The 21,965-nt window shown below is 36.7% G+C and overlaps 2 protein-coding genes across 4 annotated transcripts in view; one reads left to right on the forward strand and one right to left on the reverse strand.

The window, feature by feature from the left end:
• The first annotated feature begins 1,049 nt into the window (after positions 1-1,049).
• Positions 1,050-20,103, forward strand: CRIP1 (cysteine rich protein 1). Of its 2 annotated transcripts, none has more exons than XM_058176404.1 (5): positions 1,050-1,280; positions 7,654-7,748; positions 8,247-8,304; positions 10,804-10,851; positions 19,970-20,103. In XM_058176404.1, exons 1-4 carry the CDS (start codon positions 1,241-1,243, stop codon positions 10,842-10,844), a joined length of 234 nt encoding a protein of 77 aa, XP_058032387.1. In that variant the 5' UTR covers positions 1,050-1,240; the 3' UTR covers positions 10,845-10,851; positions 19,970-20,103. The 2 variants fall into 2 exon arrangements, with proteins under 2 accessions (XP_058032387.1, XP_058032386.1); XM_058176403.1 differs by lacking the exon at positions 19,970-20,103 and adding an exon at positions 10,965-12,175 and having other exon boundaries at positions 1,070-1,280.
• The window catches only part of LOC131194855 (4-trimethylaminobutyraldehyde dehydrogenase), a 175,372-nt gene continuing 155,267 nt past the window's right edge, over positions 1,861-21,965 (reverse strand). Inside the window, exons 13-14 of one of the 2 annotated variants that reach the window (XR_009154335.1) lie at positions 3,778-4,318; positions 1,861-2,406 (exon numbers count right to left, since the gene is read on the reverse strand). The gene's annotated coding sequence lies outside the window, so the exon portion shown is untranslated. Of the gene's footprint in view, positions 4,319-21,965 lie in introns of both variants that reach the window. The other variant, XM_058176388.1, reaches the window with a different exon arrangement.

Genomic DNA, 21,965 nt, shown 5'->3' on the forward strand with positions numbered 1-21,965 from the left:
CAAAAAACAAATAAGAGCATCCAGAATGCAGCAGTTTATGTACATTCATGTAAAAACTCTGCTGCACATGTAACATGTTTTTACATGTTAAAACTCTGCTGCATCGGTTTTTCGATGCAATTCAAGATGCCAATTGTCACTTTTAAAATCCTATATAGTTTCAGTGTCTGGGTATCTGCAGTATCTCAGTAATATCTTTTAAAAAAGTTCTAGTAGAGCAGGCTCTTTATGTGTGACCTAAATCAGCCCCTGCCATCTTCAGGGACCATGGAAGCCTGGTTTCTCAGCTGCTGCTCACCTTATATGAAATAGTATTTCCCACAATATTTGAATAGCTTCCTCCTTCTAATCTTCAGATTAGTGAATTCTGTTGAATATGTTGTTTCATTTTAAGCTATTCAAGCTTAAGCTATTCATATTTAAGCTTTGTATTTAAATTGGATTTGTATTGTTTTAAATCCTAATTGTATATTGGACAATTGTATGCCAGAGTTGGCATGTTGAAACAGCCAATCAATCAATCAATCAATCAATCAGGAAGCATTAGATAAAATAAAACAGATTTTTGACTTTATATTAAAAATAATAAGAGCAGTTCAGCACTTCAGAAAGTGGTGGAATCCCCTTCACTGCAAATATTTCCTAGAGGATACACATTTTTTTGTTACCACGCTGTTGTAATAGATTTCTTCACTGAGCAGGTTGATTAGATTATTTCCAAGATCCCTTACAATCCTTGCATTTTTTGATATAAAAAGAATTTTCTTGGTAACAATGAAAAATACAGTAATTGGGAAAACAATTATAATAAATCTCTAACAATTATGATATAACTAAATAGTTTGATCCATTTAATTCTCTTTCAAATGTATTTTTAAAAAATTCCTAACTGCAACTGAATTGAAGCTACGATCCTTTAAGAACTTTTGCTGTTTTCTAAGAACTTTCCTTCCCTCCGCTTTCAGGAGACCTTTCTTTCCTAAGGCATCCCCACCATGCTATCTACCCCTCCCGGGCCTTAATTGTCACGGTCATGCCTAAAACTGCAGACTGCACCTAAAACATTGATTCCCCAAAGACCACGGCGACCCGAATGCTGCTACTCCGAAAGCACGGTCCTGCCTTCCTGCTCTACTGCCCTCGCGGGCGTGGCCGGAGGCGGTAAAGCGAGATTTTTTTTGCCGGAAGCCTCACTTGGTGTCTCGTTGCGTTGCGGATTGATTGCGCCTTCGGCGACGCCATGCCCAAGTGCCCTCGTTGTCAGAAGGAGGTCTATTTCGGTAAGGAAGAATTACTGCCCCTTCCTCACTTCAGGACAGATGCAGCCGGGATGGAGAAAGCGAAGAAGGACTACTATCGGAACCAGTTCCGAAAAGCATTTAAGAGGCTAAAATCTGAGATCTTCCCTGCAGCAGGCGTTGCGTGTGTAAGGTAGCAATCAAGGCTGATTCAGAACTGAGATTCTCGGGGCTGGTAATGGCTAATCCCGAAGTACAGAGAATTTGGAGCACTGGAAGAGCGCCCCAGATCCTGGGAGCTCCCGGTGATACCTGAGCTCGAGATCTTCTGTACAGCATAGAGAATTTAGGAGACGCAATTTTGATTAGGAAAGGGGCACCGGCTTGGGCTAAAGTCCACTTCTTTATGTTTTTTCTCGATTTCTCTGTAGTTTTTTATTGTAATCTGATCCTAACTTTTTGGTGCATCTCAGTGCATTGAGAATTATTGTCTCACACATTTGCACGTGCCACTAAACGATTTTAGTATACAAGTCCTAGATAATAATAATAATAATAATAATAATAATAATAATAATAATAATAATAATAATAATAATAATAATAATAATAATAATAATAATAATAATAATAATAATATTTTAATTTGTATACCGCCCTTCTCCCGAAGGACTCAGGGCGGTGAACAGGCAGATAAAATATAAATACACACAGTAATTAAAAACATCCCTTAAAAAACTAATTCAAATGCCCAAAAATGTTAAAAAACGTACTCCCCCGTAAAATAACAAAATTTTAAAAACCCATCCAATAAAAATAAAAATCAGGCTAGTCCAGCCATACGAAATAAATAAGTTTTAAGTTCGCAGCGAAAGGTCCTAAGGTCAGGTAATTGTCGAAGTCCGAGGGGAAGTTCGTTCCATACTTAACACTTTTAGAACTTTAAAAAGTGGCTTCCCTTTCTCAGAATAATAATTTGGGGTTCCAACTCCAGCCGAGATTGCACAAGAATAAATCAAAATGAGATCCAGACAGCTGTGAGGAAAGAAGAAATATTTGGGGTGCGGTGTCATCTGTACGCTGATGATACTCAGCTGTCCATTTTCACCCCTAACCATCCCAGCGAAGCCGTTAAAGTGATGTCCTGGTGTCTGGAGGCCGTGCGGGTCTGGATGGGGAAAAACAGGCTCTGACTCAACCCTGCCAAGACCGAGTGGCTGTGGATGCTGGCATCCCGGTATAATCAGCTGAGGCCATCGCTGACTGTGGGGGATGAGTCATTGGCCCCCACAGAGAGGGTCCGCAATCTGGGCGTCCTTCTGGATGCACGGCTGTCATTGGAAGAGCATATGACGGCCGTCGCCAGAGGAACTTTTTATCAGGTTCGCCTGATTCGCCAGTTCTTCTTCTTAGACCAGGATTCCTTATGCACAGTCACTCATGCCCTCGTCACTTCCCGTCTCGACTACTGCAACGCTCTCTACATGGGGCTCCCCTTGAAGAGTACCCGAAGACTCCAACTGGTTCAGAATGCGGCCACGCAGGTGATAGAGGGAGCGACTTGTTGCTCCCATATAACACCCCTCTTGCGCAGGCTGCACTGGCTTCCGGTGGTCTTTCGGGTGCAATTCAAAGTGTTGGTTACCACCTTTAAAGCGCTCCATGGCATAGGACTGGGTTATTTACGGGACCGCCTGCTGCTACCGGCGGCCTCCCATCGACCAGTGCGCTCCCATAGGGAGGGTCTCCTCAGGGTGCCGTCGGCCAGACAGTGTCGGCTGGCGACCCCCAGGGGGAGGGCCTTCTCTGTGGGGGCACCAACCCTCTGGAATGAGCTACCACCGGGTATTCGTCAACTCCCCAATCTCTGGACCTTTAGACGCGAGCTGAAAACATTTCTATTTCATCGCGCAGGACTGGCCTAATGGTTTTAGATGGGGTTTTTTATTGGTTTTAATTGGTCCAGCCAACTTTGAATCTTTGCTTTTAAATTGGTTTTAACTTTTATATTGATTGTTTTATTTTGGCTGTAAACCGCCTTTGGGAGAAGGGTGGTATAGAAATTTAAATAATAAATAAATAAATAATAAAATAAATTATTCCTAAAAGCAAACAGTTTGCTTTTAGGGGCAGCTCCAGAAAAATGGGGCACAGCAACCAGTCTAATAGGGAGCTTGTTCTGGGTGTGGAAGTGTGTAGGTACTGATTCTAGGGTGATACTTGAGGGTGTGTGTAGGCATGTCTGTGAGGTTTATTCTTGTGAATATGGAGTTCCGCTGGGAGACCTAATTTAATTAACTCTAATTGTTAGACCTTATCCTTTGATATGTGCATTAGGTGTGGGTAATTTTGGAGGCTTGAGAAAATTTGATTAAAAGATTTTCCCCATTTGTTATTTTTACTTGATTAATTTAATTTCAGCTTGACTGTCAATTATTTAGTGAAGACACTGATTCTCAGACCATTGTGGATTCTGTTAATATTTTAATAGGAAACAGTATAAAGGACAAAATATATTTTAATATAAAACTTCTCATACCTTAAAGCAGAAAGGAGAGTGTCAGATGAAAAAATGGGAGGGATGGAGATTATAGCCTGTTGCAGGATATTTGGAGTAAGAGAATGTTACTCTCAACATACTTTAAACTGCTTTGTGTGTTTCTAGATTCTCCTAAAGGACCCAGAAGAAGTCCCAGTGTTGTCTTGCTGGCTGAGCATCATGAGAGTTGTAGTCTCAATGTAGAAAGTGCCAGACTTTGGGATATGGTAGAGGGGTTGTAAAAATAAATTGCAAGCTTTCTATTCAAAGTCAGAAAAAGCCACATTTGAGGGTTTGATTGGCTCTAAAATCCAATTGGGGCTGTAAACCTGTTGTAGTAAAAAATGAAGTATATCGCTGTTAATGCTTGATAATTACTTCATAAATATATTTTCAAGTATTTCTGTTTGGAGTGGCCAAATGATATACAATTTGCTTGAAGCCAATAAGAAATACTATTAAAATAGCACAGTCAACTGTTCTTGGAGACATCTCTTGGAGAACATAACACTTGAAGAACCTATGTGCAGGAAAGGTAGGCCTGAGAAAGACAAAAAGACAAGAAATAAGAAGAAATGCTAGTTGCCAATTGCTCTTACCTGAATTATAAAATCCTGGCTTCTTTAATTATTACCAGTAAGAGAAGGGAGAAACAAATATTTTAACAGGGATATAATATTAAGAGATTTTTCATGCCAAGAACATAGAATAAAGAAATGAATCTTGTAGATTTCATAATACATAGAATACCCTACATTCTAAAGATCAAGACCAAAACTTAATTATTTAGTACACAATGCAAGTCTGTAAATTAGGCAACCAGAAATATAAAAAGATTATCAAGTGAAATTAACAGTCACTAATAATTTATCTAGTTTTTCAGATTGAAAAGTGTATATGTGTGTTGCTCAGGTTCGTGCTTTAGGCAAATCCATGTTATTTATGATATGATATATGGCTTGGCATTGTATTAATCTAGATTTTTATTGTTTGTAGATCATACTTCAGCGTTAAATGCAATCTGTACACACTAGATTGTAGGTTATTTACAAATCTTACTTAGCCTTAGCATGCTGTCCAAGTCAAGCAATATATCAAGTTTGTACAGGCCCATGGCAATATTTCATGGGTATTATGTAAGGGAATCCAAGGAGTTTGGTGCAACATGTTTTTACTGTATGTTATTCAGAGCTATAGCATGCATCTTGGAAGACAGTGCAATATCAAATTGGTGATACAATTTAGTATGATATGAGGAACCTTGGGATTTTATCCTGCGGTATTTCTTTAGTGCCAAGTACAGTTTTAGAACATGAGAATTAGCTCTGAATATGTCAAAGCCCCAAAGCCCATAAAATATTAAAATTTTAAATAAATATCCTACCATAGTACTTCTTAGAATAGCTGCTGTTTGTTTCCCTTTGTATACAATGGGACCTTTTGAACAGAAATGAGTAATAGCTGTTCAAACTGATTTGCTGCCATAGAACAGTTAACTAATGCTACCTTTTGTCCACAAGAGCTTTTGATTGCAACCTTTTAGTTAAATGTTACGTTTATCTGCTTTACATTTTAAGTAAACATTCAGCAATACAATTCTTGTATTGTATTTAAATATACATATATATTTAAAAATATATATGTAAAAATCATTAAGTGGGAGGAATACATGCAACTGAAGAGAAAATAAAATTAGATAGAATGCTTAAAATTAACACAAAGGCTTTCCAAATGAAATTAATAGCAAACATAGAATGGGTAATTCTCCCTGGATACTATAAGCCATGACTAATTGCTGCAGTGCCTTCCTGAGCTGACCTAGTCCATTCCATACTACCTAATTATTTTCTTTAAAAATGCTAGGAATAGAAAGTCTTAAAGACCACCCTTGTCACAATGGAAAAAGCTGGACTTTTTTATTGTTAAGCATTTTGTTTAATCTTCGTAAGAAAATTTAAACAGATCTGCAGTATGGTAAAATGCAGAAATACCCATATGTAAAAAAAAGAATCATACAAAAGTAATCTAATTGTTTCTCCAGACATTCAAGGCTATGCATTTATTATTGTTGTTTGGATCATCAAATGGTTGTACTAGTGTATCATAATGAACTTCAACATCCAAAAGTATTTTGCTGAACTGGGCTCTTGTTACCATGTTAAGCTGCCTGCTGTGCAGTGCAGACTCAACTGAAAATATACAAATACATGGAACTAAGGAGAAATGTCCTGACAGTAAGACCAAATAATCTATGAAAGAGCTTACTTCCCAGAGTTGTGTGTGTGCCGTTGCTGGAAGTCTTCAAAAACCTTTTTGATTCCATGGCCAGTGGTGGTGGCAGCTTCAGTGGTAGAAGAGAATGGTTTCACATGTGCAACCTAAATCCTGTGCATGGGCAAATGAAGCTTTGTTTCTCACCTGCTGCTTCAGCAGCCCAGTTCCCACGGCCTGAGGATTGTTCAAGAAAATATTGGACAGTCATTTGTCCAGGATGGAATAAGGTCTCTTGCTTTGGGCAGGAAGTTGGAGTAGAAGACCTCCAAGGTTTCTTCCTGTGCTATGATTCTATGATCAGTTCTCAGTATTTTAAATACTTACAAAAATGAATGTCTGTCAAACAACTGTTCAGACACCTATGAAAGCATATTTAGAAATCTGTGAAATCTGTAAATGTTTCATTGTTCAAAGCAAGCTTGTTCTTCATCTCTTAAACTAGTTTGGAATAGATAAACAATGCTTTGGCAGCTTTCAGAATCTTTCATCCACAGTAACTGTCTAGTCCACAAAATGGTACTTACAGTTTAGAAATAAAATTATCTTAATATTCAAATGAGGGGAAAATTTGAATCCTAGAAAATGGTTGTAATCCTGAGGCATTTGCAGAAAAACCAAAGGAGACATTTCCCCATCCTTAAATCATTCAAAATTCAAAAACGGTAACTCACTCTCTTCCCACCCCCACTACTTTCTCTTTTTAAAATACAATATTCCAGAAGGCCTTCTCCTATAGTAATTTTGGGGTATTTATTATTTTAAAAAAATCTTTTAAGTTTTGCTTTACTTTTGTTTTTGTTACTGGGAGAGTCTTGGATAAAATTGAAACAAACAACAACTTAGTCATTTTCCTGTCTTACCCAGCAATTTTCTCTATGGCAACTGTTATCATGTGACTGCAGTAAAAGAAGAACTGAATTGTACATAGATTTTTAAAAGACTTAGAACAACTTTGTTTAAAGCACGTGTTAGGGTTACAGTTAGGGATAGTGTTCATTAGAGATGTTTTTTCTAATGAACAATGTTATAGAAATACTTTTAATATGTAAATACTATTGATACTTTAATATTGCTGTTCAAAGAATCTAACCATTTTTTTTCTACACTTTGTTTCTACACTTTGTTTAAGAATTTCCAGAATTCCCTTTTACACTAAATGTATAAATTGGTCATCCAATTGATGTTGCACCTTCCAGGAAATAACCTGATAGTGATCTGTTCTGTGACCTTGCTGCCTTTTTTCATGTCACATATTTTTTCTTCTTCTCCAAATTGTGTTTTGGAGGTCCAGACATCTCAGAATGCTTTTCCTTTCTGGAGCATAGTTCTTCACATTCAGAGTTGTTTCACAACTAGCACCAGCTATAACTTTTTTTCTTTACCTACTCACTATGTAAACATCCAGCTTAGTTTTGATTATTATTAACTCGTATTGTTTCCATCTTTCAGGACATACTCAATCATCTTGCTAGCAACTAAGTAACTTGTTTTATTATTTACAGAAATAGAAGATGAATTGTGGCTATGAGAAAAAGATTTTTTAAAATTTTCTTTCTCTCTATCGTCTCTCTCTCTCTGTCCCCCCCCCCCTTATTATCATAGCTGAAAAAGTCACCTCCCTTGGGAAAGATTGGCACCGGCCATGTTTGAAGTGTGAAAAATGCAAGAAGACTTTAAATGCAGGTGGCCATGCAGAGGTAAGTGAAGACATGCATGTTCTTGGCTTGAAGAACAGTTTTGTACTGTCTCATAACTTCGTTCTTTTAGTAACTGCTCTTTTTAATGTTTACCTGCTTTTATCTTTAGCTATCAAACTATTTAAGGGACAAAAAGAACGCTGCATAGACATCCTATACCACTTTGGGGAACATGTTCTACTGTAAATGTTCTCCAATGATGCTTGGGGGAAAAATCTGTGCAGAAAAGATGGACAACAGAGATCATACTTGAGATATCTGTTTAAATGAGAGGGAACTATGGGACAAAAGCAGGCCTATAGCTCTTAATGTTAATCTGTTTCCACTGCAAAATACCTGCCTGCTTAACTTTGAGGAGAAATAAACTGGCAGCTACAAGACTTTGTGTCTGCCTCTATCCTCAGAAGAAGAAGGTAATCCAAACAAAAAATTTGAATAGACTCCATCATATATCATTTTGTTCATGTTGCCTTTGAGATGTTTCTCTTATTTCCTCAGCATGATGGGAAACCTTATTGCAACTACCCCTGCTATGCCGCACTGTTTGGACCCAAAGGTAAGCAACAGTAAGATGAAGTTATTCTATAAACTACCTACCTACCTAACTGCCTACACACACACATGCATACATAATTAGAAACCACATCCACCCACCCAAAAAGGCCTATTATAGATAGCCACCCAGAATAGTGTGATACCAAGATGGGCAACATATAAACTTAATGAATACATAAAATTAATAAAAATATAGCATTTCTATCTGGCATCATTCTAATGTCACACTGTTGGTTTACCTCATCTGAAGTAAGGATCAGCAGGCCAGTCAAGTAGAATTTCACTCATTTTCTCTTGAAAATGAGTTTATAACAGTACATTTGTTCTATGCCATTGACTCATTTGCTTTCAATGTTTTGTTAAAGTCTGCTTAACAATATGTATTTCAGATGCATTTCTACATATATTTTGTAATGAATGTTTCCTTATATAATGTTTTTCTAAGCAAATTTTGAATTGAGAACTCAGCCATAATATTTGAAGCATTGCCACTGTAACATATCTGAGAGATGATTCATTCCAAAATTCTGTGTACTGTATTAGGGTTGAAAGCATATAAAAAATCTTGGATAAATGGAATACTTTTGCTATTTAAAAATTAGCATAAATAAATCCAAATAAAAATAGTGTAAATAAAATAGAAAGCATTTTCTGTAAAAACTGGCTACTAAATTATATATTAGGCAATCCTATGTTGTATTGCAAAAGGTTCCAGCTTTCTAACAGTTCAAAAGCCCTGTCTAGCAGTTTTCATGGTCATTAAATTTTTTGACTTCTTAATTTTTTCTTTCTAAGCTATGGGAAAGAATTTATTAAACCAAGCCAGCAGCTGTTCTAAATTTCCCCTGGGTCAGTAGCATAAGTGAAGTCTGGGAAAGATCTGTAATTATTTTGCATTTCCACCCTTTGCCCAATTACCTCTGAGATTTTAAGGCTTTTAAAGAGATGAAAAATCAGAGAGATTAGCTGGAAGGGAGAAAGATCTGGTATGTCTGTTTTTCTTCTTAGGAATTGGAACCAACATAATGACCTTGGAGAGGGGAATGCTACCAAATCCTAAAGGGCCCAGTATTTTTCCCCCTTATTTCCCTGTTCAGTTAAAATGTGAATTGAGGATTGGTATGAAGCTGGAAATCTTGCTGTACTATGCATATTTTTCTCAACTACTTGGCTGAAGTTCTAAAAAACAGACAAATATTAGCAACACTGATGTATTCTGTTCAGGGATGAAATGCTCCCGGTTCGGACTGGATTGGCCAATCTGGTAGCGATAGCAGCGGGTAATTCGGAGAACCAGTAGCAAAAATCCCTGCTCCCCCCTCCCGCTCATGCCCATCCAATGCCTGATTGCCTGCTTCTTTTAAAAAATGCTTCTAAAAGGTAAAAAAAGGGGCTCTGACGATCACAGCTGAGCCCTGCAATCGTCAGAGCCTTTTTTTTACTTTTAAAAGTATTTTTTACAACCTATTCAGCCGAATAGGTTGTAAAAAAATGCTTTTAAAAGGTAAAAAAAAAAGGCTCTGATGATCCCAACTGAGCTGTCTCATCGTCCCCCCCCCCACCGCGCGCACTGTTCTACTTACCCCATGCCTCCTTTTGGCATGCACTGCACACATGCGCACAGCGCATTTGGTGCGTGGTGCACAGGCACGCGCGCAGCGCACATGCACAGCCAGCGAACCAGTAGTAAATCGGTTCAGATTTCACCACTGATTCTGTTCATCTTAGATTAGGGTTAAATTTGCCAAACAGAATGCTTGTTTTGATAACAATCCATGTTTTACAACAGTATAAAACATTACATGTTTTACAACAGATTGGGGGATTATTCTCCAGCATGTTTCTATATGTTTCTAATAGGAAATTTTACAAAAAGCATGGCAAATTTCTGCAGAGTAGGATTTTTCCAATGTGAGGTGTCAGATTCTCTTCAGTGAATGTTCACTAAGACAAGGTCATAGAAGTCTTCCATTTATTCAGGATATTGTTACGTTTTTGCTGCCAAACTATAAATGTTATAGTCTGTTATTTAACAGGAAGCTTCAGTCTATTTAAATACATTCTTACGTCATCACTACAGAAGAGAGCAGGTTATAGCTAACCCTACCCAAAACAGAAAATTATTTTTCTTTGTATCTGGAAGGTATAGAACAGAGGTGTCAAACTTGCATTGTCATGGCATCATCACGTGACATATCACAACTTCTTCCCCCTTCGCTAAACTGGGCATGGGCATGGGCATGGTCAGCGTGTGTTACATCTGGCCCATGGGCCGCCAATTTGACAGCCCTGGAATAGAAGAAATAAACATAAGCTAAAAGACCTTACCTAGCATTTAGCATTTTTTCCTGATTTTTTTTTCGTGGTTCATCAGGTAATACAGAAACCTTAGGTCTCCAAGTACCTTATCTCAAAATGGAGGACAAGCACTTGTCTTGGACTGAGAAATGGAGAACTGCCATTAAAATCTTTAATGCTGACATTAGATTTTTTTTTTAAGGATTTGGCCGTGGAGGTGCTGAAAGCTACACTTTCAATTAAAACTTAGGTGAGTCCCATTTTTTCTATTAATAGGCTTCATGATAAGAGAGCTACATGTAGCTTTGTAAGCTAAGTCTTGTTCTTTTTGGTTTTGCTTATATGTTATCTTTTTCTTCTTAGGAGTAGAAGGATGAATTTTGCTGATTCCAGGCGGAGTTCATAAGTATAACCACACGGTGTTTTTCACTAGAAGTGAATATAATGAAGACTTCAAAAAGGGAGAGGGGGGTGATAATTGAATCGGGGGGTTTCCTGTTTAACATAAGTTAAGAAATATAATCATGTGGAAACTAGGAAAGAATAGCATCATAGGAAAGCGTGGAAGTTTTAAAAAAATCAAAACCTGCTTTAGAACTTTCCTTTTACTCTTACTTTTCTAATTTACAAATAAAATCTTAAATCAAAAGAGGCTTGCAGATACCAATGAATCAGAAAATGAACATAAGCACCTGGGAAATGTGGTATTTACTAATGTTCTTTAAGAAAGGATATGCAAGAGTGTCTTCAGAATTATTTTTAGTGAACTCAAGTTAAATGAACACTTATTGCACCCTGTGAAATTTGCATTTTGAATGTAAATTTGCAATTCAGACTGAAACCCATTGGGGAGCAATTGGCTGATTGTACAATCAACAACCAAATACATAATCTGCAGAACATTGATGTATATTTGTGTTAAAGCATTCTGAGAGAGGCTGGTTCATTTTTACTCAGCATTAGCAAGGTATTTAATTTACTGTACAATATATATATTATATATTTTTCAGTGGGTGCAATTTGCAGTAGAAAACAAGTGAGGGTAATGTACTGTTTACCTGACTTTCCCTTAGCTTCTTTAGCTCCTTTTTGTCAGTATATTTTTTTCATGCCTATATCTATAAACTAGCAAGTGTAAGCCTCTGGTAAGCTTAATATGAGTTTGACTTTATTGAAGCTGAAAAGTGTATGGTAGTACCGATGGGATCCAAAATGGCCCCAAACGCATAGCAATCTAGCTATGTTTTAAGAGATAAAAAAGAAGTCAATTATGGGATTTACTGATATTTTCATTTTACTTAAGTTAACCAGATTATGTGAAAGTAGTTGGCTTCAATTCAGATGAGAGATGTTGTACTGAATTAAAGAAACAATTTTTTCCTATTCAGTACAGTTTTTATAATTTAAACAACCAAGAATATTCAGTGAAGGGATGCTCCCATTCTTGTAAAAGAAATGCAGAAGACAAACACGAAGTGAAGCTGTTTCTGATTGGAATTTTAGCATTTGGATTTCCTGAGTCTTTGGCTTTCAATATCTCTGCCCTGGTTTGAATAAAATAATTTCTTTAATTATTTCATTGACTGAATGTCTTGGAATTGGATTTGTCTCCATTTGCTACAATCTTCATTTGTGCTCTTAAGAAAGACAGGCATGTCATTTATAAACAAATTAATACATGTACTTGCTCACAGAAATAATTGTGCGTCTGAATTCCATCTCTATTAATAATTGCTTAAGAAATTCATCAAATGTTTTAAAAACAGCCAAGCAAAACAAAATTAATACAGATTTAGTACATTTTACAGAGTGGATTCTATTTAATATTGTATAGGCAATACACTTGTCTCCTCTCAGCCCTGCAAACCCTAGGATCTGGAGGAACTGCTTCCTCCTCATCTCCACTCATCAGTTGCAGCTGCACCCCTTTCTCACCCTTTGCTTCTGGCTTGCCTTCTGAGCCTCTTGGTTGAGGCTGCATTTCTTCCTTCTGTTATCAACCAACTGCTCATCCGGCCCTTCTTAAATTTCTAGTTTCTCCTACTCTTCTCCATCTCCTGGTTCAGAGTCTCCCTGCTCCCAAGTTCCTAAAGCAGGCCCTTCCTCATTGTCTGAGCCCACTTCAGGGATATCCATGATAGCATGAAAGTTGATTGGGTGATTTTGGGCCAATCACTGTCTCTTAATCCAGCCTAATTTACAGGGTTGCTGTTATGGAGAAAATAGGAAGAGGCAAGAATATTAGGTATATTTACTGCCTATTAAAATTTGTATAAAAGTATGGCATAAAAATCTAATAATACTATGAAGCTTGCAGCTCCTTGAAATAGTTTTTGAATGCTGGTTTTGGAGATATGCTTCCATATTGCATCCACTGGAGCTTATTTATGCAGGTTTGTTGGGATATCCTGATAAAATATAGACCTTTCCATTACAAATTTTACCTCAGTAAAATTTATTTACCTCCAGTCTGCTGATCTCTGGAAAAGAGCTGATGTGGTTCCCATCTAACCGCCCTGAGTCCCTTGGGAGATAGGGCGGTATATAAATACGATTAAATAAATAAATAAATAAATCTTCAAAAAAATATCTTACCTGGGAAGATACTGGAAAAGATAATCTATGAACACCTAGAAGCAAGCAATATGGGTTTGTAAAAAACAGATCATGCCAATCAAATCTTATTTCATTTGTTGAAAAAGTTACTAAATTAGTGGATGAGCAGTGGACTTGGTATACTTGGATTTCAATAAGGCATTTGACAAAGTTAGACCAAAAATTCATCCTCATTCCAGTTGACTCATTAAGCTAATGCAGTGCGGTACCCCAATGTTCTGTTTTAGGCCCAATACTCTCCAACATCTTCAAAAATGATTTAGATGCGGGAACAGAAGGCAACTCATCAAATTTGCAGATGAACCAGGAGTAGCCAACATCCTAGAAGATAATCAAGATCCAGGTGGATCTCGATAGACTTCAACCTTGGGTCTTATCTAATAATGAAGTTCAATGCAGAGAAAATGAAATGCACAGGTACATATGAAAAGAAAACTGGCTCAACAACAATAACAAAGGGAATTAAGTCCTAGTTGATATGTCTTAAACATGAGCTAACAGTGTGCCAACGCAATCCTAGGTTGCATTAAGATAGGGATAGAATGAAGATCATGTGAACTTACTAACTTACTAACTAGCCTTGGTAAGACCAAATTTAGAATACTACATCCAGTTTTGCTTACCAGATTATGAAAAAAATGTAGAGACTCTACATTCTGTACAAGAGTACAGAAAAGAGCAACAAAGATGATTAGGGGGGCTGAAGGTTAAAACAAATAATGGTGGCAGGAATTGGGATTGATATAGGGATTCCTACTTGAGCAGGGGGTTGAACTAGAAGACCTCCAAGGTCCCTTCTAGTTCTGTTATTCTGTGCTGTTGAGTTCTGTTCAGCTGCAATTTTGATGAGCTTCCCTTCAATCTCCTCATGGAAATCAGTAGCCCCCAACCTTTTGGGCATCAGGGACCAGTTCCTTGGAGAGTAGTTTTTGCATGGACTGGAGGGGGCTGCCTGCATTCTGCAGATGAAACTTCATTTGTTTGCACAGCCTGATTTCTGACGTGCCATGGATCCCTGATGTAAATCATTTATGAAGATGTTGAAGAATACTGAGTCTAAGACAGAACCTTGGAATACCGCACTACATATTTCCCTCCATGTATATATAACTCCACTAAGGTCCACTAATTTAGTCACTTTGTCAAAGAATGAAATAAGATTTGTTTGGCATGATCTGTTTTGACAAACCGGCTTCTGGTTATAACTACTTGTTTCTAGGTGTTTTTGGAAGATGGGAATCACATCAGCTCTTTTCCAATCCTCTCGAATTTCCCAGGTGGTCCAGGATCTTTAAAAGATATGATTCAATGGTTCTGAAATAACATCTGCCAGCTGTTTCAGAATTCTGGGATGTAATCCATCAGTGGTTGAAATCATCTAGACAGGTGTTCTCTTATCATTTTCTTATTTTAATTTGTACTCCTAGTCTGTCTTTTAGGGTTATGTTTTTTGTAAATTGCCCTGTATTATCTTTTTGCATGAAATCAGATGCAAAGAATGAATTAAGCAGATCTGCTTTCTTTCTACTGCCCGTGACTTCCTTGCCTTCTTTCCTCATTAGCGAACTGATCATTTCCTTGACTTTTTTGTGTGTTTTTTAATATGTTGAAAGAAACTTTAAAAACACATTTGATATTTGTTGCAAGTCTTAGTTCATTCTGAGCCTTAGCTTTCCTGACCTCATCTTTGCAAGTTTGGGCTATTTGTTGGTATTCTGCCTCAGTTATGTGTCCCTACAAAGCTACAAAGCCTTTCACATTATTTACTCCAGAATGAACGAAAAAAGGACGTTCTGCATACAGTGGGTATCTGCTAGTCTGTTCATTTGAAAGAAAAGTCAAATTCCTATTCAAGGACAAGAAATAGATTAAATGAAATAAATTCTCACCATAGCAAGACCTGCTGCCAAGCAAAAACCAGACACACCATTAAATAAAAAACTCGATATGTTGGCTGTTGCTTTCAGAGATTTTGCGGATGTTCTAGTTGCTATAAACATTTAGTCATCAAAACAAAGGCAATTTGCTCTACTGGGTGTGGATAGAAATAGATAACGAACGGAAAGAACATACAGGAAACTGCCTTCATAACAGATGTGTAGCTGTAAACAGCCTCAGTTCAAAAACAAGGGGAAATGAACCAAGACCCTGATTCATCTTATTTTACCCAGAACACACAAGTACTACTTTCAGGAGTCCAACAGAAAAAAATAAGCATTGTATGCTCAGCTTGACATTATACTATAATGCTTCATATTGTGTATTAAACTGAAAATTAAAAATAAGTACTATCCAAATATGGCAGAAGTCTAAAATAGATCTCTTGTTTTACTGAGCATTCCTAAATCTGCTTTCTGTCCTTAACTACTGACTACAACTTGGGGATTTTTCAAGCATCACCGTCTGCCAGGCATCTCCTTGGCCTATGCTAAAATGTACAGAGTGAAATCACCTCAGTATGGGAAAATCTTTTTGAGAAGATCAAAAAAGCAAAATAACACAAATAAATTAGATAGTTGTTTACATAATTTAAATAGGAAACAATACTTTATGCTTACGGTATAGGATACTGTTATGTCTCTAGTTTTTCTTTATAAATTATAAAGTCAGCCTAGAAAGGTTTGTCCCCACCCATCTCAGTTCTCCTAAAGAACTATTTTCTTAATCACAATGGCACCATTTAGATTTTGGTACTGAGCAAGGAATAAAAGCGATGTCCTCTCAATTTTATTAACCCCTCACAGCCTCACAATATTAGCCATTGTTCACTATATACTGCTATCATATTATATAAAATAATATATCTTTTTTGCTTCTAGGATAGCCTAATATTAAAAATAAAAATTAGGACACTTAACTATTTCAAACACTTCTCACACTTGACCTTTAAGGAATTTGAGAAATGTGAAACATAGGTGTAATTTGTAATCATGCAATACACATTAATTATTTAAAAATGAATCAGATTAACAATGGAATTTCCCAAGATTCTTTCTATTGCTAGATATGGAAAAACAAATAGACTGAAGGAGCAGCTATGCCACAAAGTCTATGGACTCAAATGATCTTCCCCTCACCCTGAATTTAGCCAGTTGTTTTCCAAACACATTCTTCCAGATTCTTATAAAATGTAGGCCATCCCCTGACCAAAGTTCTCTCAGTGGCACCATCCCTTGTGCCAATTAATTTCAAAGCACAAATAACTGAACAAACTTTCCTTCCAAAGTCCTCCACTCCCTTATTGGATGCTGATCTTTCATTTGGATAGAGATGAAATCACCATCTGTGCTGCTATCTGCTTGGTTTTCATGACTAGCTGTTCAAAGTTCCTTGACATTGTTTTCAGGCTCTTTGTTGTATCATTTGTCACCACATGAAAGAGGAGAAAGGAATAATAATCTGTGGGCTTAATTATTTTAGAAAGCCTCTCAGTCACATATTTGATTTTTGCTCCCGATAGCATACCTCTCTATCTATAAAACATACCAGTAGTACCTTGGCCATTAAACACACCAGGTATGTGGAGATATGTCTAAGGAGATTCTCAATCATCCAAGTCATGGTTGTCCCAAAGGTGCTTTTTCAAAAGGCAACTGGACTTTTTTGTTGTTGTTTCCTTGAAAATGTTTCGCTTCTCATCCAAGAAGCTTCCTCAGGCAGCGAACAGGGCGCCGCAGTGGTAGCAAATGGGTGGTGGTGAATGTGGTGCGGTGGCGGCAAACAGGCCATGGCGGTGCCGAATGGGCTGCACTGAATGGACCGTGGCGAATGGGGTGCGGCAAATGGGCCAGATGAATGGAGGCAGAGGCAGATATTTTTTCTTGTTTTCCTCCCCCAAAAAGGTAGGTGCTTCTTATAGTCCGGAACATCTTCTACTCCGAAAAATATAGTAATTATTTTTCAAATTTAGCTTGGTGATCTAATGCTTTCTATGCTTTCATTTTCATCTTCTATTCTTTAGCTTCCTCTTATGGTCAAAGAGCAGGCTTTTATAAACTCGTATGTCCTGGCCAATCAGAATTCATTAAAGTTGGAAGATTTCAAACAATAAGTCTAAAACGGGTGTCAAACTCAAGGCCTGTGGGCTGGATGCAGCCCGCATGGAGCTTAAATCTGGCCCATGGGACCGGTCTGGAAATAGCAAAGGACCAGCCTGCAGTGCCTCTGGCAGCCAAAACAGGCACAGGGGGCCTGCATGTGGCCCCCGTGCCTCGTTTTGGCTGGCAGGGTGCTGCAGGAGGTGTCCATCCTGTCTCCCCACCGGCTGGGCGCAGAGGAGAACTACAGTGCTGATCAGGCCCTTGAAGAAATCCAGTTTGACACCCCTGATCTAAAGTTACAGATTATAACTTCCAACACCAAATAAGAGTGATACATTCATAAAAATGACAAAATAAAACCACAACTTTCTAGATCCTTATGTTTCTCTATCAAAGTTAAAAGAAAAGTACTCCAAGCTTCCTTATTTTAACTCAACTCCAGCAACGATGGCGCAGTGGTTAAAGATGCTGAGCTTGTCATCTGGAGAGCTGACAGCATGGATGTTCTGACTAGTGTTCACAACTAGTGATAAGACATTTACTTACTAGTAAAACAACCCTTTTTTATAACAGGGCAGTAACATTTTATTCATAGAGATGAACAAAAAATCAAGCGTATATCCCAACAAATCTGGGTTTATCCAAGGAATCTGAATTGCTTGTTGTATACTAGAAATGAATGGTTGTCTGTGTTGTGACTCCAGCCCCCGAACCTGGCCCCATGCCCAAAAGTGACTCTGAGAGTGAGGGGGAAGGGCCGGTAAGGCTTACCTCGGGAGCACCGATTCCTTTGGCCCGGCTCCAGGAGCCAGAACCAGACCAGTCGGAGGACGTAATGAGGCCATCATCCCGATTCCTCCCTTCCCCAGGCTATGCCTTCAGACCCAGCTGATAATAATAATAATCAAGAAAGCCCAAAAGATCAAAAACACTAGAGCTGCTACCAAGCAGATGCAACAAGAAGCAAAAGTTCAACAAACTTCAAAGGCAGCAAACCAGAAGCAATGGGAGGAGCTAGGCCAAAGATCCGGGAGGATTGGCAGCTGATGCTTCAAAAGCTTCCATTTGCCAAAAATGGCAAATAGATTTCTATCCTGGAATGTTAATGGTTTAAATTCACCATGCAAGAGACGGAAGATATTTCATTATTTGAAACAGTTTAAGTATGATGTAATATGTTTACAGGAAACCCATATTAAAAGTTCGGACCAAAAGTACTTGATAAATTTTAGGCTTGGTATATATTTTGTTGCAGCAGCTCCAGAGAAAAAAAATGGTATAGTTGTGTATTTTAAGAAGGGTTTATTAGTAAAACTAATTGAAGCAGATGTTTAAGGAAGATATATTGCTATTGAACTTTTACAAGAAGGAGAAAAGATACTTATAATTGGAGTTTATGCTCCTAACCAACAGCAAGAACCTTTTTTAAAATTTTTACACAATAGAATTATACATTGGGATTATAAATCACATATATTAATGGGAGATTGGAATGGAGTTTTGATACTTGGAAAGACAAAAAGGGCTTACTTTACAATATTTCAAGTCGTGCAAAGTTACTTAAAGCCTTTTTTGATATGATGGATGACTTAGAATTAATAGATGTTTGGCGAGAACGGAATAAGGAAGAGAAAGATTTTACTTTTTTTTCAGATAGACTTCAATCTTTTTAAAGGATTGATTTTATATTAATTACTAATGATTTGCTTTTTAGGGTGAAGAAAACTAAGATATGTCCAAGGATTATGACGGATCATAGCCCTGTGTGGATAGAATTTGATCAGGGGAAGGGTGTTAGCAGATTGTGGAGGTTGAATGAAAATTTGTTTAGATATGAAGAAAATGTAAAAGAATATAAAAAACAAATGAAAGAATTTTTTGATATGAATATGAATAAGGGTACTTCTGTGGAGATGGTTTGGGACGCGAGCAAGGCTTATATGAGAGGAGTTTTAATATATATGGACAATAAATATAGATGTAAATTACAGAATAAGAGAAAGGAATTAGAGGAGGAAATTAAAAACAGAGAACAGTTACTTATAAAGAGTCCTGGAGATAAGAAAGTAAAGGAGTCAATAAATATATTACAAGGGCAATTTAATATGATGGTGGCAGACCAGGTGGCAACAAATTTACAATATGCTAAACATAATACATTTAATAATGCTAATAAATCGTGTAGGTGGTTAGCTTATATATTAAGGAAAAAACAGAAATTACGTACTATTGGTAAGGTAGAATATAGGGGTAAAGAAGTATATCAACAGAATTTGATTCAAAAAGCCTTTTTGGAATTTTATACAAAGTTATACCATAGAGATTTAATTAAAGAAACAGATATAGATAGATATTTACAAGATGAAGGTATTCAAGAAACTACATTAGAGCAAAGGGAGGAATTGAACCAACTTATAACAATAGAAGAAATAATTTTTGCAATTAAACAGTTGAAAATGGGTAAAACCCAGGTACAGATGGTTTAACGGCTGTTTATTATAAAAACTTAAAAGAGAAAATGTTAGAGCCGCTTAAGGTGTTATTTAACAAAATTCAATCTGGAGGAGGAGTGCCTCCATCATGGAGAACGGCTTTTATCTCGCTGATTCTGAAGGAAGAGCAAGATTGTAGTAAACCTGAAAATTATAAGCCAATATCGCTTTTAAATACTGATTATTTACTTATTTACTAGAATTATTTCCAATTCTACAGAGGAATTATTGAGTCTGTCATTTGCACCTCTATAACTGTCTGGTTCAGTTCTGCAACCCAACAAGAAAAATACAGACTTCAGAGGATAATTAGAACTGCAGAAAAAATAATTGCTACCAACCTGCCTTCCATTGAGGACCTGTATACTGCACGAATCAAGAAGAGGGCCGTGAAAATATTTGCAGATCCCTCGCATCCTGGACATAAACTGTTTCAACTCCTACCCTCAAAACGACGCTATAGAGCACTGCCCACCAGAACAACTAGACACAAGAACAGTTTTTTCCCGAAGGCCATCACTCTGCTAAACAAATAATTCCCTCAACACTGTCAGACTATTTACTGAATCTGCACTCCTATTAATCGTTTCATAGTTCCCATCACCCATCTCTTTCCACTTATGACTGTATGACTATAACTTGTTGCTGGCAATCCTTATGATTTATATTGATATATTGATCATCAATTGTGTTGTAAATGTTGTACCTTGATGAAGGTATCTTTTCTTTTATGTACACTGAGAGCATATGCACCAAGACAAATTCCTTGTGTGTCCAATCACACTTGGCCAATAAAATTCTATTCTATTCTATTCTATTCTATTCTATTCTATTCTATTCTATTCTATTCTATTCTATTCTATTCTAAGATTTTTGCTAAGATATTAGCCAATAGATTAATGTCAGTTATGAGTTATACGATTCATAGTGATCAATCAGGGTTTATTAAAGAAAGACAAATGAGATATAATATGAGACAGATTGTAGATCTATTGGAATATTTAGAAAGGAATAGCCAAGTCCCCGCGGTTTTTTTTTTTTGAATGCTGAAAAAGCCTTTGATAGATTGAATTGGCAATTTTTATTTAAAGTAATAGAAAGGATGCAGTTTGGAGACTATTTTATACAAGCAATTAAAGCAATATATCAGAAACAGACAGCACAAATAATAATTAATGGTAGTTTAACAGAATCAGAATTGAAAAAGGTACAAGGCAAGGATGTCCCTTGTCCCCATTATTGTTTATTTTAACTTTAGAAATTTTATTAAATAAAATACGTGGCTCAAATCAAATAACGGGAATAAAAATTAGACAGCAGGATTATAGATTAAGAGCGTTTGCGGATGACTTGGTTGTTACTTTAACTCAACCTATTCAGTCAGCTATATACTTAAAAGAGACAATTAATCAATATGGTAAGGTATCTGGTTTTAAAGTTAATCAACAGAAGACAAAGATGATAACTAAAAATATGAACATACATCAAAAAGAGTTTAGAAAGAGTTACAGGATATGAAATTGTTAAAAATGTTAAATACTTAGGAGTATATATTAAGGCTTCAAATGTGAAATTATATAAAAATAATTTATTTATTTATTTATTTTATTTATTAAATTTTTATACCGCCCTTCTTCCGAAGGACTCAGCCAAGAATTATGAGGTGTTGTGTCAGAAGGTACAGAAGGAAATGGAGAATTAGAAGAAATTACAATTATCTTTGTTGGGAAGAATAGCAGCAATTAAAATGAATGTTTTGCCTAGGTTTTTATTTTTATTTCAAATGATACCAGTACTTAAAAAGGTTGTAAATTTGCGGGAATGGCAGAAAGGGATTAGCAACTTTATTTGGATGAGTAAAAAAGCGAGAATAAAGCTAAAAATAATGCAAGATACACGTGAAAGAGGGGGGTTAAAAATGCCTAATTTGAAATTATATTATGAAGCAGTTGATTGGTTTAATTTAACGGAAGAATGAATTTTGAATATAGAAGGTCATGATTTGCTATATGGATGGCATGCTTATTTAGTATATAATAAGAAAGTAGATAATACTTTCAAAAGTCATATTCTCAGGAATGCTTTGTTAAGGGTTTGGAAAAAGTATCAATATAAATTAGATAATAAGATACCTATATGGACAATCCCCAGACATGCGATAGAGAATATAAATATAGAACAAAAACAAAAGGGGACTGCATACAAAGACCTTTTTG

This window comes from Ahaetulla prasina, chromosome 3, assembly GCF_028640845.1.
Source record: "Ahaetulla prasina isolate Xishuangbanna chromosome 3, ASM2864084v1, whole genome shotgun sequence".
Classification (NCBI taxonomy): Eukaryota; Metazoa; Chordata; class Lepidosauria; order Squamata; family Colubridae; genus Ahaetulla; species Ahaetulla prasina.